The sequence below is a fragment of the Notothenia rossii genome (assembly GCF_949606895.1).
Source record: "Notothenia rossii genome assembly, chromosome: 4".
NCBI lineage: Eukaryota > Metazoa > Chordata > Actinopteri > Perciformes > Nototheniidae > Notothenia > Notothenia rossii.
In genome coordinates, this window is record NC_136902.1 from 43,123,158 (window position 1) to 43,140,162 (window position 17,005).

Genomic DNA, 17,005 nt, shown 5'->3' on the forward strand with positions numbered 1-17,005 from the left:
TTTGGATTTGGAGCTGACAAATAAATAACTTCACTTTCTGATAAGAAAAACAAATCACTGTTTTAATATCAATAATGTCAAACATTATATCATCATATAGGCCTATGCCTCCATAGTATTACCGTATATAAAATAAAATACTTTACTTTGAATAATTAGTGTTTGGTATGTTTTCCATCTACTTGTCCCATTCACAAAATCAAATCAAAACATCTAAAATTAGATGTCACAAGAAACAGCCTTCAAGGGTCAAACGTGTGTGTGTGTGTGTGTGTGTGTGTGTGTGTGTGTGTGTGTGTGTGTGTGTGTGTGTGTGTGTGTGTGTGTGTGTGTGTGTGTGTGTGTGTGTGTGTGTGTGTGTGTGTGTGTGTGTGTGTGTGTGTGTGTGTGTGTGTGTGTGTGTGTGTGTGTGTGTGTGTGTGTGTGTGTGTGTGTGTGTGTGTGTGTGTGTGTGTGTGTGTGTGTGTGTGTGTGTGTGTGTGTGTGTGTGTGTGTGTGTGTGTGTGTGTGTGTGAACCGGTAGTGGAGATCGTTGTTGTTAGCATCTGGTGCTAGCGACTCTAAAGGCCTGAACACACCAATCTGACAACAAAGAACTAACTCTCCTTACCAGCAGGCGGTGGTAGTGTGTATTCATCATTCAAAAGAGGCAACAACCGGAAGACAGACTGTGAGATAACCGAGAGAAGAAGAACAGACTGCTTGATATAAACAAATAGCGTGTGCGTTCCATTTTCACTCTACAACGAGAAGCTCATGGGGCTTTCCCAAACCTGTGTCGAGACCTGGAGTTAAATGAAATCTCAGATTTGCCTTCTTAATAGTTTGTTTGGGTCCCTCACTTCCGTTTCGCTTGTCATGCACTGATTCGCTAGCTGAACAGGCCGAAAACCCGCTGATTCAAGGTTTTCACCCGAAAAGGCGTCGGCATGGCTGAAAAGACCCAACGGTGCGGGACACACCAATCTGAGTAGGGCTTGTCGATGTTCATCGTCGGCCTGACGCCGATAATCGGCCTGGTGTGTCCGTGCCTTAATGGATATAAGGAGCTGTTTCCACAACAAGAGCCTCATCCCAATACCCCTCCTCGACTCCTCTTTTCCCCTCTTCCAGGACTTGACCCGGAAATCGATCTAGACACGTGTGTCTGAGTCTCGCTATCACAAGTTGTACTGGTGATAAACTTTACTAGTCTGTGCTTCTGCACCTTCTCTTTGTCGCGGTAGTAAACTAAATAGGCGGGGCTTCCCTTGTCATGTCCTAGAAAACGTCCTTTCTCACACCTAGTGTCTAATTTTCCCCTGTCCTGCTGGTACGCATAGCACACTGCTCCAAACGTATGTATCCTAGCTAAGTTACACTTTTTCCCTGTCAGTGCTGAATATGGCATAGTGCCCGTGTGCTTATTAAAACACCGGTTTCTGGTATGAGTTGCTTCCTGAATGGCCTAGTGAAACAGGTTTTTAGGCAGATCACTGTCAATAAGCATACATCTGGCCATTTCAAAAAGAGTGTGCCCTTCTCTTACAGCTGTCCCGTTTTGATGTAGGGAATAAGGACAAGACGTCTCATGTCTGATCTTGTTCTTTCTCAATAGTGTCTGAAACTCCTTACTAGTGAACTCAGTCCCCTTATCTGATCCAATGCATTTCACAGTCCCATAGGGAGCTACATCTGCCAGATACTTCTCAGTGGCTTGAACTGCGTCACTCTTCGCTTTCAGGAAATAAAGAAACACTGCCCCTGTACACACATCTGTCAATGAGTGCATATACTTGAAGCCATTTATGGACTCGTTATTAACTGGACCAGCTAGATCAGTGTTCACCAACTCAAGTGGTGTGTTTGCTTTATCGGTCGGATCTCTGTTTCTTGTTTGGGTAAACTTTCCCTCTATGCATACTGTACAATCTTTATCAGGCTTACGCTTTGTACCCTTAATATGCATACCTACAGTTACATCCTGTAGCTTTAAAACATCCTCATAATTACAGTGACCCATAATCTCATGCCACGTTTGGATATCATGGCTGACATGAAACTTATCTTCAACATCACACTCTGTTTGCAAATAGTACATTTTCTTACATACATAAATGTCAAACTTGGTACCATCCGGTAACATCAGAGCATCTTTACCTTCGTCGAAGAACACCTTGGCTCCGTTAGCTGTAGCAGACTTCATGGAAAATAGTTATTGGGGGTACGATGGGATGTATAGTGCGTTCTTCAGAGTCAATTTACACCGTCTTCCCTCGCTGTCTATCAGACACATCTCTGCCTTGCGCCACCCCAAAGGTGCGCCTCCCGTCTGCCAATTCCATGCTGTGTCTCTCCGGCTTGAAGGTGCTGTCAAAAATCTTGAATTTCTTCTTATCGTTGATAATGTGGGACGACGCTCCCATGTCCATGATCAATCCTTTTCTGTGGGTCTGTGGTTGTTGTCTCTGTAGGCTGGTCCCTTCAGCTCGCACTTTGAGGGTGTAGTCATCTCCTCCCGCAGCTTCTCCGGTACCACCTGGCATGCTCGCGCGCCGAGCAGCATCACTGCGGTCCTTCTTTGTGCACGCTTTGTCTGTGTGTCCTTTGCTTTTACAAAAGCTACAGCAGACTTTCTTTCTGCAGTCATCTTTTCGTTGGCCTTTCTCTCCGCATCGCCAAAATGCACCGACGTGTTCTCCGTCGCCATCGGGGATGAATCGTTTGACTGTCTTACTCTTTGTTGCTGCTTGGACCCTCAGCACCCTCTCGCTCGTCGTGTGAGGCTGGGGCTAAATCTTCTGAGGCCTCGAAGTTCCTCAACTTCACCTTGAACTGTCCCAACTAGGGCTGTGCAATTTAATCGATCCTGCGATATATATCGATATTTTGTTTCCCGAGAAAGTATCGATATTTCAGCGCGGGTATCGATACATTAAGTCCCATTCAAATCCCCCGTGTTCCGCCTGGCACTCTGCTCACTGTCCATCCCCCCCCCGTTCGCTTTGCATGAAGAGCGATTACGTCAGCCAGCCGAGTGTCGATGTAGAGCATTTCTAGATACACAGACGCCGGTGTCTTCTTCTCGCAGTGAGTGCGAAGCGGTTCAGGAGAATGGTGGCAAGCATTAACCCAGCACCTTCGTGCTTAAAAGCAGATGTGTGGGAGCACTTTGGCTTTAAAAAGAAGAAGGAAAGCGACAATTTAGATAAAATGATGGCGGTTTGCAAGCTGTGTCACACAAACGTGAAATACTCTGGAAATACCACTAACCTACGAACCCACCTACAACGTCACCACCCGGACAAGGTAATGCTAACTGGGGAACTCAAGAAGCTGCGGCCGCGGCGTGACCCAAAACAAACCGTGCTGGACAGCGATGGCGGTTGTTCCCACAAGTTCCCATCTACTTCTCCAAGGTTGCAGAAGATTACAGAGTCCATTGCCTACTTTATTTGTCAGGATTTGAGACCTTATTCCGTGGTGGAAAACCTAGGCTTTCGGCGCATGGTGAACGCGATGGAGCCCCGGTATCCTGTTCCAACACGCCAACACCTCACCAAGGTTTGCGTTCCCAGGCTGTATGCTCAGACAAAGGCACACGTCAAAGCCTCCCTGGGCAAAGCAGAGAGAGTTGCCCTGACGTGCGACGGGTGGACCTCGCGAACAACTGAAGCATATGTCACCATCACGGCCCACTTTATTAACGAGGAATGGGAGCTTGTTACATATGTATTACAAACCAGGGACATGCCCGAGAGCCACACCGGACACAACCTGGCAGAACATCTAAGAAAGGCCCTCTCTGAGTGGGAAATCACAGAAAAGGATCCAGTAATTGTCACTGACAACGCTTCAAATATGACATTAGCAGCTGAGGAGGCAGCGTTCACACTTCACGTCAAATGCTACGCACACACCCTAAATCTGGCTGCACAACGTGCCCTCAAAATCACAGCAGTCGCACGCCTGTTGGGAAGAGTGAGACGCATTGTGAACTTCTTCAGACGAAGCACCACAGCCAACCACATGCTGAAAGAGAAACCGAGGCTTCTACAACTACCAGAGCACAAGCTGATGACAGACGTGGTTACAAGGTTTGCGCGTAGTTACTTTTCAATTGTTTATTTTGTTTTTATTAATAATTTATTTTGTCATTAATAAATAAATTTAAATAAATCTATAAATAAAGTTTCTTACTTTTATTTAACTACAGGTGGAACAGTGCACACGACATGCTGGAAAGATTCTTTGAGCAACAACCGGCCATCTGTGCAGCCCTGCTCTTGAGTAAGGTGAGGAAGACCGAGAAGGATCTGTGCACACTGACTGAGTCAGACGTGACAACAGCTGAAGAAGTAGTCAGCGCGCTGAAGCCCATGAAGGAGGCTACACAGTACATGTCCAAGGAGAAGACCCCAACGCTGTCAGTCATCGCACCCTTCCAGGACACACTGATCAATGGACTGAAACCGATCGAAGGTGAATCTGCTGTCATAAAAGAGATGAAGGCTGCCATGTCTGGGGATCTTCAGAAGAGGTACATCGACCTCAAGGCAACTCTCCATGCATGTTCAGCAATGGATCCAAGATTCAAAAGCTTCCCTTCCTGACTGAGAACCAAAGACAGGAAGTTTTTGATGAACTGATTGCAGAGGCTCAGGCTCAGCCAATGCCATCAGACTCAGAGGTAAGGCAATGATGGTACTGCTAGGTTTAACCCTTGGCCTTGTATCCTATGTAACATCTCCTGGTGAGAGTAAGCATAGGCCTAAATAATACATTGTTCAAAGTTTAAAAGGCAAATCCTACAACGTTAACTGTTTAAAATGCATAAATATTAAATTGTTTAAAAAGCATAAATACTTTGTGAAAACTCATGAATTTCATTTCATGTTGACCTATTTTATTTAGTTTGTCACTTTGGAGTGTGGTCGAAGATCGCACAGGAACATTTGATGGTAGCGCTGATGAAGGGATGGCATCCGAAGAAGAGAATGTAGATGATCGTGTGCGATTCAAGGAAGGAGAGAGCAGTCAAGGTCAGTATCACCCATTGTTATCCAGTGAAGCACATTGTGTTGTCTGAACCTCTGAGTAGGAATTATGGAATGTGATTAACTATAAATAATGTGTTCTTGTTTTTATTGTTTATTTATTTGAAGGTCAGCATCCTCCACCCAGGAATCCAAAGCTGTCTTGTCCACTGGCTGCCCTTCTTGGTGGTGAACGATACGGTGGTGGAGCACAACCCAAGACAAATACCCAAGAGAACCAGGCCAAGGAGCAGATGACCCGCTACAAGGAGGCAGATCTCTTGGAAGTGAAAGAAGATCCACTGCTCTTGTGGAAGGAGCACCAGTATGAGTATCCACTCTTGTCACACCTTGCTAAAAGGTACCTGTGCATCCCTGGCACTAGTGTCTCCTTGGAGAAGGTCTTCTCTACCACCGGAGATATCGTATCTGCTCAGAGAAGTGCACTTCTCCCAGACCACGTTGATCAGATTATATTCCTGAACAAAAATCTGAGTAGAATGTAGATGCAGTTATGTAGAGAGGAGCCTGTTTAGTGTTTTTGGCTTAAATGTTACTCCTTTGGAGTGGACTTGAATTATTGGCAGGTACATTTTACATTAAACGTTGTTCTTTGTGACTTGAATTATTGGCAGGTACATTTTACATTAAATGTTGTTCTTAGTGACTTGAATTATTGGCAGGTACATTTTACATTTAATGTTGTTCTTAGTTACTTGAATTATTGGCAGGTACATTTTACATTAAATGTTGTTCTTAGTGACTTGAATTATTGGCAGGTACATTTTACATTAAATGTTGTTCTTAGTGACTTGAATTATTGGCTACCTCATATTCTGTGTTAAGCTAAAAATGCTTTAAAAGAATCTGTTCAGAACAGGCCACCTGCTGCACCTATTAATTGTCCATTGTGATACTGCACTTTATGTGCTTACTTTTCAAAGGCTTGTAAGCTACAGTTTGCACTGTTTGCGTTTCATTAAATGAAACACATTTTCTTACCACATCTTTTGATTCATTTTGTCCAGCATTTGTAAGCTGTAGACTCTCTGTCTAGTCAGAGCCATATATTGTATAATTTATGCTTTCAGTGTTCAGTTGAATTAATTAAATCCAAGTCAATGGAACACTCACAAGATGTCACAAAAATCACACTGTCTCTTTCAAATCTTTCAGAAAATGATGTAAGTGTATCGAATCGTATCGAATCGTATCGTTGGCTGAATATCGTGATATATATCGTAACGTGAGCTGAATATCGTGTATCGTATCGTATCGTGAGATTAGTGTATCGCTACAGCCCTACTCCCAACGTTACTTCACTGTCACCGTGTGTCACCATTAGTGTGAACGGCTTGTATTTTTCGGGTAATCCCTGCATAACCATCGCCATCATTAGTCCCTCACTCAGTGCTTCTCCCGCGCTCCTGAGTGCCGTAATGATCTGCTCAGCTCACATAATGTACTCTGTCACCATCTCATTATCAACTTTCTTCAGCGCAGTTATGGTTATATACAAGGTGACGATCCTGTGCCTGCCTTTTCCAATATAGTGCTCCCGTAATACTCTGACACTATCTCGGCCCTTGTCCTTCGTGTCTCTGAATATCAGCCCTAAACTGGTATTGTCGAGTAGCAGCGCTAACTCACAATAGGCTTCAGCATTGAGCTTGTCGTCTTGAGCCCTCAGTGCCGCGGTCAGCTTTCCAGCGGGTGCTTGAAGGATGGTCTCCTTCAATCCCACTCCGTGCATGCAACACAGCATCCTCTCTTCCCAGAGCTCATACTCTTCTGCTTTCCCGTCAAACGTGGGCCACTTGCTCTTCCTCGTGGTTCCATTCGCCATGGCCTTTGCGTCTGTAGCTTCAGTAGCTTAGCTTAGGTCCTTTTTAGCTAAGCTTTAGCTTCCCTCGGTTCTCCCGATGCTAAACTAGCTTAACACGTGGCTAACTAGCTACTCCTATGCTAACCGTGCTAACAGGCAATCTTCTCGCCTTGTTATCGCACGTGCGCTTCGAACTGTAGAATAATTCATCGTATCTGGGCCCATAACCTGTTAGCAGATTTAGACTTATACCTTTTGTCTCCTGCAGCAGAAAGGTGAATAATCTCAGCAGTTTAACCATTCATCACGGCGTTATTTATTATAGGCACACATCTCAAGAGACTTGAGGACAGAAAGAGAAGGGGCGTGACTTCCAACGGTCTTATACCCCTGGTAGTGACATCAAAATCATGTGGTACAGCACTAAACAATGAACACAGTAGTAGTCGCAGCTACTTAAAGGTGACCTATCATGCAAAATGCACTTTTGTACGTCTTTTATACATGAATATGTGTCCCGGGAACTCACCAAGTGTCAGAAAACACAACCCTCTCTATTTTCCTCCATACCCAAATCTCTTAAAAAGGGGCTGCAATGGATCTGATACAGAGTGATCCAGATTTGAACACTTCTCTGACGTCGCAGAAGTGGCGCTACGGCTATTGGGCCAACTCCACCAATCAGGAGGAGACAGCCACGGACATTGCCGTTCAAAAGCGCTGGAGACGCTGTAGTACATATGCCAGGCCTGTAGATGGTGCTGTTCTCACAGAATCCGCCCATGCAAAGGCAGTGTTAAATTGAGCGAAATGAGGAATGGCTAAAATGCATGATCTGTTTGGTATTTTGAAAAATAAGAAGTATAAATATTCCTTATATAGGTATGGCCTACACCAGGGGTTCCCAAAGTGTGGGAAGGTGAGCCTCCCCTCAGAGAACATAATCACAGCCGCGCCCCCCCTCCCAATTATTATTGCTATTATTATTATTATTATTATTGTTGTTGTTGTTGCTATAATGCAGGGGTATTCAATTGCATTTCAAAGAGGTCCAATAAGAGAACATTTCATGAAATGCTCTGTTTTAGCTACCTTTCTCTTTTTTGATTGGCTAAGCATCACCTCCTTAAAACATTAAACAATAGCTTTTTCAAACCTCTTTATCTTTATGTTTTAAACATGTTGAGGTTAAGGATGGCAGCTTCCTCATACGTTGCACTCGGAGAGAAATAGTTGAGACGGAGATGTCTTTAGCAGCAGGGAGGAGTAACGTTTCACCAATGTTGTGAAGTTTACCTGCCTTAGCTATCCGTAACGCCACTCGGTATGATGCTTCGGTTGCCTTTGTATTCACAGTGCTAAATGTGTCAATGACATTTTTCTGTGACTGCAATTCCTTGAGCTTCCGGTCAAAAAACTCCTGTGGCTTGGTCACCAAACATGGGTGTTTTGTCTCAATATGACACCGGAGTTTACATGGTCTTAATATACTGTCATTAGCTAGCACCTCGTTGCAGATAAGTAACACACTGTGGCAGTGGAGTGTCATCAGAACCGGTCCATGAAAATCCTAGCTTCAAATAATCATTGTCATACTTCCTCCGTTTTCTGAAAGACGCTGTCTCCTCTCTCACTTTAGGTAACTTCACTAAAAATCTATCCATATTTTGCCGCTCGCATACATTTAGCTGAAGTTAACTAGCTAGATTTCACTGTTTCTCTTCTTTTTTTTTTTGGTGGCTGCGCCTCCCTTGAAGCTCTCTGGCGCCCCCCAGGGGAGGCGCGCCTCACACTTTGAGAACCCCTGGCCTACACTATATTATTCAAATATAGCATGATAGGTCCACTTTAAATAAACAATATATGGTACACAGTAATACATGGAGTCATACACTATACATATCTCTGTATGTTATATCTCAACACTGATATCTTTAAGTTTAAAAAACTTACCCTATTCACCTGGGGTGTCTCGCCTTAACTGTTTAAACCAGGGGTCCCCAAACTTTTTTCTCTGGGGGCCACATTATCGTTCCTGACTGTGATGAGGGGCCGGGATCGATCATGTGGGCTGTATACTAGGCCACTGCCTGTTATAGCCATAATTTCTAGCACAAAATAGTTCATCATTACAAGTGATTTGCAAAAGAAGTGAGTACTTCACATGTTTTTCAATTTGAAATACCACAGTTATTCCTTTTATTTTCTAATAACAACCATGTAAAAATAGCAAGGAAAGGTTAGAAAAACATGGTGATTGACAGTTTATGAGTGATACAATAGAAATGGTAGGCCTATATTACAGTGAGATGAGAAATCATCAAGACAAGAAACTTGGTGAACAATATATCAACTAACCAACTCTTATTTGTATATTCAGGTGAGATTTTTTTTGTTCAAGGTGAAAATGCAATGAGCACCCAAACACTTTTACAGCACAATTATCATCCCTTTGAAATAGGAGATTGAGATGAGGGGCAGTGCATACAGAGGAGAAAGAGGAGAGAGAGGAGAGAGAGGAGAGAGAGGGAGAGAGAGGGAGAGAGAGAGACAACGATGGAGAGGCAGATGCTGAGAGAAGAGATTGGGAGGAGAGACTGAGCAGTAAACCCTCGGCAGGTTAAACTAGAAAAGAGTAACAGAATGGGAAGTCAGCAATATGTGCAGTAGGTGAACTGAATTGGTACTTGTAGCCAGGGTGGAAGGAAGGATGGATGGGCAGTGATCTTTGAGGTCAGCAGTTGCAGTCCCCTCTCTTGCTGCCTGGAAACCTGGCATAAAGGGATGACATTGGACACATTCAGTAAATTACATAAATATGCTGCCTGTTGTTCCTTGTGATGTGATTTTACAAATACAGTGTAGCATTATTCATTAAAATTCATTAAAAACATTAATCATATTTCATCAAAAAATCATAGTTCATGTTTACAGCCATATAAAATTGTAATAGTTAAAATCAGTATATTTACCATATCAGTGTGAACTGTGTGCTTGCTTCTGGCTGGTGAGAAGTCCGATGTCTGGGTGTAGCCTAGTGGTTGCCAGTCTCAAAGTTTGATGCAAATGTTCATCTGAGAGTCTGTTCCTCGTTGGATTTTTTATTTGCTTCATGCGGGAAAACGTCTGCTCGCAGGTGTAGGTGCTGCCAAAAACGGTACACATCTTCAGAGCATGTTGTTTAATGTTTGGGTAAGTGCCCTCTGGTAGCTCAGCATAGAACTCAAGGAGGTGGTCAGGCTTGAATGCGTCTTTAAGGACATCACAATTCTGCAGCTCGGCTAGTTCAAACTGAAGAGAGGGAAGTGCGTCGTCAATGTCAGCAGCAAAGGGGTTCTGGAACAGACTTATGTCTTTGTTGTTGACATGAAGCTTGCGGAAGCGCACACTGAACTCTCGCTGCAGCATCTCCAGGGCATCTTTGCACTTCGCGACTGGGAAAGGGGCGGCTGGTTTCTCGGCGCAGTAGCTTTGGGTGGCAGGGAGATGTGTGAAGTCCAGCTTTTGGACCTGTCGCACAAGGAGCTGCAGTTTGACCTCGAATGCTTTTATGTGGGAATACATGTCGCTGATGAGATTCCCTTTGCCTTGGAGCTGTAGGTTGAGGTGGTTCAACAGTTCAGTCACATCAGTTAAAAACGCGAGGTCCCATTTCCACTCCGGGTCGGTCAGCTCCCGTACCGTTTCACCTTTAGATTGGAGGAAGGTGTTGATTTCGGGCAGCAGGTCGTAGACACGGCGCAATGCTTTGCCTCGACTTAACCACCGGATTTCGGTGTAGTACAGCACATCCTGGTGAGCAGACCCCAGCTCGGAGAGAAAGGCCTGGAACTGCCTGTGTTTCAGCCCATTTTTCCGGATGTAGTTGACACAGTGCACAACCACCTTCATCACAGACGCCCACTTCAAAACTTTGCAGCACAGCGCTTGCTGGTGAATCAGGCAGTGGACTTGAATCGGTGGGGCGAGACCTCGTTCCTCGAACTCGCCGTTCAAGCGCCCTACTAGACCCCTCGTAGATCCGACCATGCTAGGCGCACCATCTGTAGTGACACTGGCAAAATTAGCCCATTGCAGACCAAGTTCGCCCATTGTTTTGCACACTTCGACAAAAAGGTCTTCTCCAGTTGTTGTGCCTTTTAGGCTTCTCAGTGATGCCAGCTCCTCTGACACTTCCAAACGTGTGTTGACTCCACGAATAAAAATCAACAGTTGTGCCGTGTCCTGTACGTCATTACTTTCATCCATGGCTAAAGCAAAACACTTGAATTCTGCGGCTCTCTCTCTCAGTTGGTCAAACACGTTTCCCCCCATCTCCTCAATTCGTCTCGTCATCGTTTGTGCTGAGAGACTCACCCCACGGAAGGCATCTGTCTTCTCGGGACACACCTCCTCGGCCACAGCCAGCATCATGGCCTTCCCGAATTCTCCGTCTGTGAACGGCTTGCCGTGGGTAGCCAGTAGGTTAGCTACTTTGTAGCTAGCTCGGACAGCAGCCAGGTTGACCCGGGATTGACGAAGGAAGTCATCCTGTTGAACAGCTAGTCCGCCTTTCAGACGCCGAACCTTATCATCTCTCGCTAGCCCGCTCAAGCTAGCATACTCTCTTTGCCGGGTTTCGTGATGGCGGCGAAGGTTGAATTCTTTAAACACGGCCACATTTTCTTTACATATAATACAAATGGCATGGTCCTTCCATGGAACAAAAAAATAATCCTTGGTCCATTGTTCTTTAAAAACCCGACACTCTCTGTCAATTTTCCTCACTTTACTGCACGCCATTACACTGCTGTTCAACTGTAGCATAATATTTTCTGCGCATGACTTCGATCAGCTTGTAAGGTGGCGGAAATTCGGTCATAAACATACGTCATATAAATAATACAGACACACATATTAAATTATATAAAATATAAATGGTTAATAAAAAAATATTTTAGTGTTAAAAAAACAAGATGCAAATGTAACAGATGTCAACCAGAACGTTACATAACGTTGCTTTTAAAGCGTGATAGAGGCGCTGGCGATCTGATTGACAGTTCCACTGTTTGGCTCATGGCCACTACCAGAGCCGCTCTGGCCACTACATACTGACGGCCTCGAGTTCTAATCTCAGGTGACGGAATGAACAGCGATTACCGCCCTCGTTTGGAGAGTCATGTTATTATTTCACAAAACAAGTTGGACAACTCAAATAAAATATTTAAAAAAATATTTTATTTTTTTTTTTATTTTTTTTTCTTCTTCTTTGGGCCAGTTCAAATGGTGAGGTGCAGAGAGGTGGAGGGCCGGTCAAAGGGGCGTGGCGGGCCATATGCGGCCCGCGGGCCGTAGTCTGGGGAACCCTGGTTTAAACCATTATAGACCTACATCACTTAGCAACAGCTGCACATGCCAACATGCTAACTATGGGTCTTACAAACCTACATAACATTACAAATAGTCAGAAAATATTATTTACAATATTAATAAAACTATGAATTCAATTTTAACTGATTGACAAGGCAAAACACTGCACAGTGGCAGCAGCATTAAAGGAAAATATCGTCTTACCTTGTTTTGGGGCTTCACAAAACTCCAAATGTAGCCTTCCTCTCTGGGGTGGCACTAATGAAGACCCTCATTAGAGGAGATACATCCACATTGTCGAAAATTTTACTATAGACATGCATCAAAGTCAGATGTATCAGTCTCTTCTGTGTCATATTACTCTAGTTGTAGAGGTGGTGGGCTGAGGAGTAGCTCTTTTCATTGGGTTTGTTGGAGAAAAAAATCCAAAATTCTTTTTTGCGCCATTCTAGAAAGTTGTCACTCTGCAGTGTGTGTGTCGCATCAATTACGTCACTCTCCCAAGACCTACGACCTAGATTACTCGGATTTTATTTATTTGGAAAATAAATTCAAGCCACCTGACTGATACAAATATATACTATGACTATTATATGCTACTGTATGCAGCTAATTTTATTTTAAGTAAAATCCTAACTATTTTATGTAGTTTAATCATTTTTATTTAGGGTGGTCACTCAGTTTTTCAAATGTACACCACTCGCCAACAGGGGGTGCTGCAGCATCCCTACTTCCCGCGGCTATGCCTCCCGGGGTCATATTTATCCGGCATTTCTCCCGATTTCTGACTAAATCTGATTTGTTTCATTCTAACATAACGCACCAAGTGTTACTGTTTCCACTCGGACTTCAATACAGCTACACCATTTTTTGGTTTCCATGGTAACGTGTCTCTTTAGTAGCACGAGCAAATGAAAGTCCAAGAGGGTGTTCAGGAGGAAGATAGTCAGAGAAAACAGAACAAGAATAGACAACTCAACCCTCTGTTCACTCCTTTCCTGTAAATTAAACTGTACAGGTCCAGCCCACACATATGACAGCGCAGTTGCTCATTCCATCTCTTCTTTATTCCTGCTATGCTCGTGTCTGACAAGCTGAATGTTGACTGGTGTTTGACTGGAGTAAACTCTGTGAAAAGTTCCAGTTATTAACTCGGTATTTACAAAACTGTCATCTCCACATTTGGAGAAAGTTACAAGCCGTTTGACAGCAGCAAATCTGCATATTTCACAGAATGCTCGTTTAGTGGTTTTGCAAAGAAGGAACCACTCTCTGTTTTTGTACCATTCTGCATTGAAGTACCTTTCTCTTTGCCCAAATAAGCTTTTATTTGCCCTTCACAATGTCCTGACAACAAACCTCCATGCAGTCTGAACCAGCCGGTTTCGGTTCAACGATGCCGGCGGCGGCGGTTTTGACAGTCTCAGCGGCCGCAGAGCTGCTGCTTTGGGGTTCATCTGGCTGCGCTGGTTCTATGGTCGAAGGACCAGGCTCCGGAGTTGTGGATGTCAGGGATGTGACATTCAAGTTGTTGAATTTCAGTTTAGTTTGAGAGTATTTTGTTTTCTTCTGCGCTGGTTCTTCTGACATGTTTGCAAGTGTATCTATTCTTTCTATCTAGGTTAACGGCTGACACACACAGAACAACGTAACAAATAAACTAAACAACGTAACAAATAAACAAATCTAAGCTTTTTTATTGGTTGTAATTTACATGGATACATTTGAATGGTGTGACAATGTCCTATTTGATTGGGTTAAAATGTACATATTCTTCCTGTTATGTCTGCCTGCTTTAATTTACCTAATGCAAAGTGACCTGCTCCATCGAAATCAGTCGCATTGACCGGAAGACACACTTTGAGTTGTATACACTGTTGGAAATAGGAGATTCCTAGCTTTCTAATGATATCAGGATTGTTGTTGTACTCCAAATATTAAGCAAAATATGTCACATTATATAATGACTGTTACAGAGTCATCATTTTGAGAAAAAGGCCTTAAAGAGCAACTTCCAGGTTAAAGACACCTGTGAATAAATGTGTAGGAAAATGATGAATACACTAGATTTTCAAAAAGATATACAGAAATATACACTACGGTGACATCTAGCGTCGTTTTTGTAAGAAATGTTCACTTCCGCATAAAAAAGCCTCGGCACGTGACCTCCCGCGTGTGACGTAACACGGGGGACACAAGGGGGAGAGCGGCCGGTGTAACGTATTAATAAACATGGATCCCAATGCTAGTTTCGACACAGAAGAAGTTGAACATGAATATTCGAATGCATATGACGGACCACAACCTTATAATTATGAGCCTGCTAGGCATCCAAGAGACCAGGAGCAGCCAAGGATTAGAAGAAATAACGGCCATCGGAGAGAAATTGAGCTGTGCTGTGAGGAGAACCAGTGGAGAACTGGGCAGCTATCTTGGTGAGTGACCGGCGTTAGCTACAGAATGTTAGCTAACGTCACATCACAACATTGTAAAGTTAGCTATCATATATCAGGCTAGAACTAAAGTAGCATTGATAATATAGTAACGTTACTGGCAGGACTGTTGATACTGATCCATAACAGAAACTAATGCGCAAGTATCAGCCGTATCTCGCGTTACCTAATACAACTCCACACTACGGTGCTGTGTACCGGAGGAAAGACGCGCGATACGGCTGATACTTGACGATCTGGTGGAGAAAGGTTGTGGAGCCTCCGTTGATATGTCGTTGTAAATGGCTTGATGGAAAGCAGGTGTGTAGTCGGGGAGGGTGCACAGCTGATTGCAGCAGGTGAGTGGAGGTTGAGCCGGGAGCCAGGAGTGACAGCCACCACGCAAAACCAAACAACACAGACAGGGGGAAACAAACAAACACAAAGGAGACGGCTGGAGCAGTACAGCCACCACAGCGTTACCTAATGCAACGTCTTACGGTGCCGTGTACCGGAGGAGAGAGAGCAGCGAAGGGGGGGGGGAGAGAGAAGTAATATGGTTTCCTGATAAAGCTGTGGAGAGTACGTGCTGCAGGGAGGTGGATGCACAACGCACCCAGGAACGAACGCTAGCTCCGGTCCTTTTTACTGTGGACTCGATGTCCTGACAGGCTGGTATTTGTGCAACCTGCACAAACACAATACTGCACCATGATTACAAATGGTGAAATACAATGTAAAACTACCGAAAAATACCAGCTCCTTAAAACACTACCGCTCTACTCAACGCAACTCTACTCAGAGAGCGGAGATGTGTCCCCTGCGTGATGTAATATGACGCGTTTGACGTATGACCTTTAAAAAAAAAGCCGTTTTTAAGAGCAGAGCTCAAAATTGCACCTTTCCCTCTGAATTCCTGCCTTTATGTCTCGTAAAACATATCAAATCCTGCATTCACTTTTTTAATTGTAATTTTCAAGCAAGTTTAAGCATAAATGTAGAATAAATAAAAACCTACAAGATGCTCTTTAACAAAACAAAAAAAAATGGCTCGGGCGCGAGCCGGCTCCCGTCGTTCACTTAAAAGTGAACTCACTCGTTCGCGACCGACACATCACTAATTCCTTCCGTCTACTTGGATCCGAAATGCTTCTCGTTTTGCGTTTAACTAATGATAATGTAGAAAAACTAATATTTTAAATTCGGGACGGCCCACATTAATTTTGGGACGGCTTAGATTGTATGTCGGGACGGTTCCGGGAGGATGGTGAAAAAAGTTAGACGTGAGCCCTGATTGTTAGGGAATAATTTGCTTAGGTATTCAACCTTTGACACAGTTCATAATTTTCTCCTTTCGTTGTCTCTTTTCCCATGGCATAGGTCTACGGCCTTCGGTATTGCTGCTATCTCTCTTAAGGAGGGGCAGCTTGGGCACATTGTTGTTGCCAGCTTATGACCGAGCACAAGCTGACATGAGAGTTTATTGTTCAGGGACATCTAGAGGCCCTTCTTTTCTGGAACGTAGGTTCCCTGGCGCACATTATTTTCTATGGACGACAGCTCTAGTTAGATTTCGGGTCCAAATTTGTTAAGTCTCGCTGATGAAGAATGTTGATTATTCCACTCCGAACTAGTTAAAACCTTGAACTACAGAAGAGTTCTTCAGAATTTATTTGGCATCTCAACCTGTGTCAACTCGTGGCTCGTGACATGTCTTGTGAATTCTCCGGCCGAAGCTCGAAATAAACCGTCAGTGTTTGCCATCAAAGCTCCAGCTCTCCTCGTGTCTCTCTGAGTCCTGTTTCCAATTGCTCACAGGACTTCACTAAGTCATAGAGAATGTTGAGTTCATACTCTGGGCATGAACAGAAGGATAGAAGTTCACTGCTCACATCAAAGTGGTGCCATGTTTTAATACATTGTACATTAGCTTGTTTTGCAGCTACTCCTTTAACTTCCATGACGCATATGCAGTTGTGTCAGCAGAGAGCATTGTGAGGTTGTTACAGCACATGTCCTGTGATAACAATTTCTGGTCCATTTTTGTGTGCATGGAAGGCCTTGTCATGGGTTGTAACTTAATGGAAGTTTTCAACCACATTTAGAACGGACTTCCTAAAATCTAGATGCGAGACCCCCTTAGCATGCTTAGGGAAGCTACATCTTGGTGTGGCTTAAAATGCCATCACTCATTTCAGGCACTAAACTGTAGGTGAGCTGGCAGGAAATAAACTGGTCCTGGAGAAGGAACCCAGGTGGTTGGGAGCCACCCTGGATATGGGGAAGCTTCAGATCTCAACTACTATTATTGATTTATGGTGTAAATTTAACAATCTAAAAAAATATATATATATACACTGAACAAAAATATAAATGCAGCACTT

General features: G+C 43.9%; 2 protein-coding genes across 4 annotated transcripts; one reads left to right on the forward strand and one right to left on the reverse strand.

The window, feature by feature from the left end:
• The first annotated feature begins 488 nt into the window (after positions 1-488).
• LOC307035597 (E3 SUMO-protein ligase ZBED1-like) lies at positions 489-6,150 on the forward strand. 3 transcript variants are annotated; one of them, XR_013807145.1, is made up of 4 exons: positions 489-4,076; positions 4,196-4,669; positions 4,894-5,021; positions 5,145-6,150. XR_013807145.1 is itself a non-coding variant. In XM_079675127.1 (2 exons), exons 1-2 carry the CDS (start codon positions 3,094-3,096, stop codon positions 4,590-4,592), a joined length of 1,380 nt encoding a protein of 459 aa, XP_079531253.1. In that variant the 5' UTR covers positions 489-3,093; the 3' UTR covers positions 4,593-4,789. The 3 variants fall into 3 exon arrangements, 1 of the variants encoding a protein (XP_079531253.1); XR_013807146.1 differs by having other exon boundaries at positions 5,150-6,150; XM_079675127.1 differs by lacking the exons at positions 4,894-5,021; positions 5,145-6,150 and having other exon boundaries at positions 4,196-4,789.
• A 2,891-nt stretch (positions 6,151-9,041) lies between these two features.
• Positions 9,042-12,024, reverse strand: LOC307037649 (general transcription factor II-I repeat domain-containing protein 2-like). The gene is made up of 2 exons (XM_079678710.1): positions 9,813-12,024; positions 9,042-9,611 (listed from the first exon to the last, which is right to left on the reverse strand). The coding sequence occupies exon 1, from the start codon at positions 11,644-11,646 to the stop codon at positions 9,817-9,819; it is 1,830 nt and encodes a 609-aa protein (XP_079534836.1). The 5' UTR covers positions 11,647-12,024; the 3' UTR covers positions 9,042-9,611; positions 9,813-9,816.
• Positions 12,025-17,005: the final 4,981 nt, after the last annotated feature.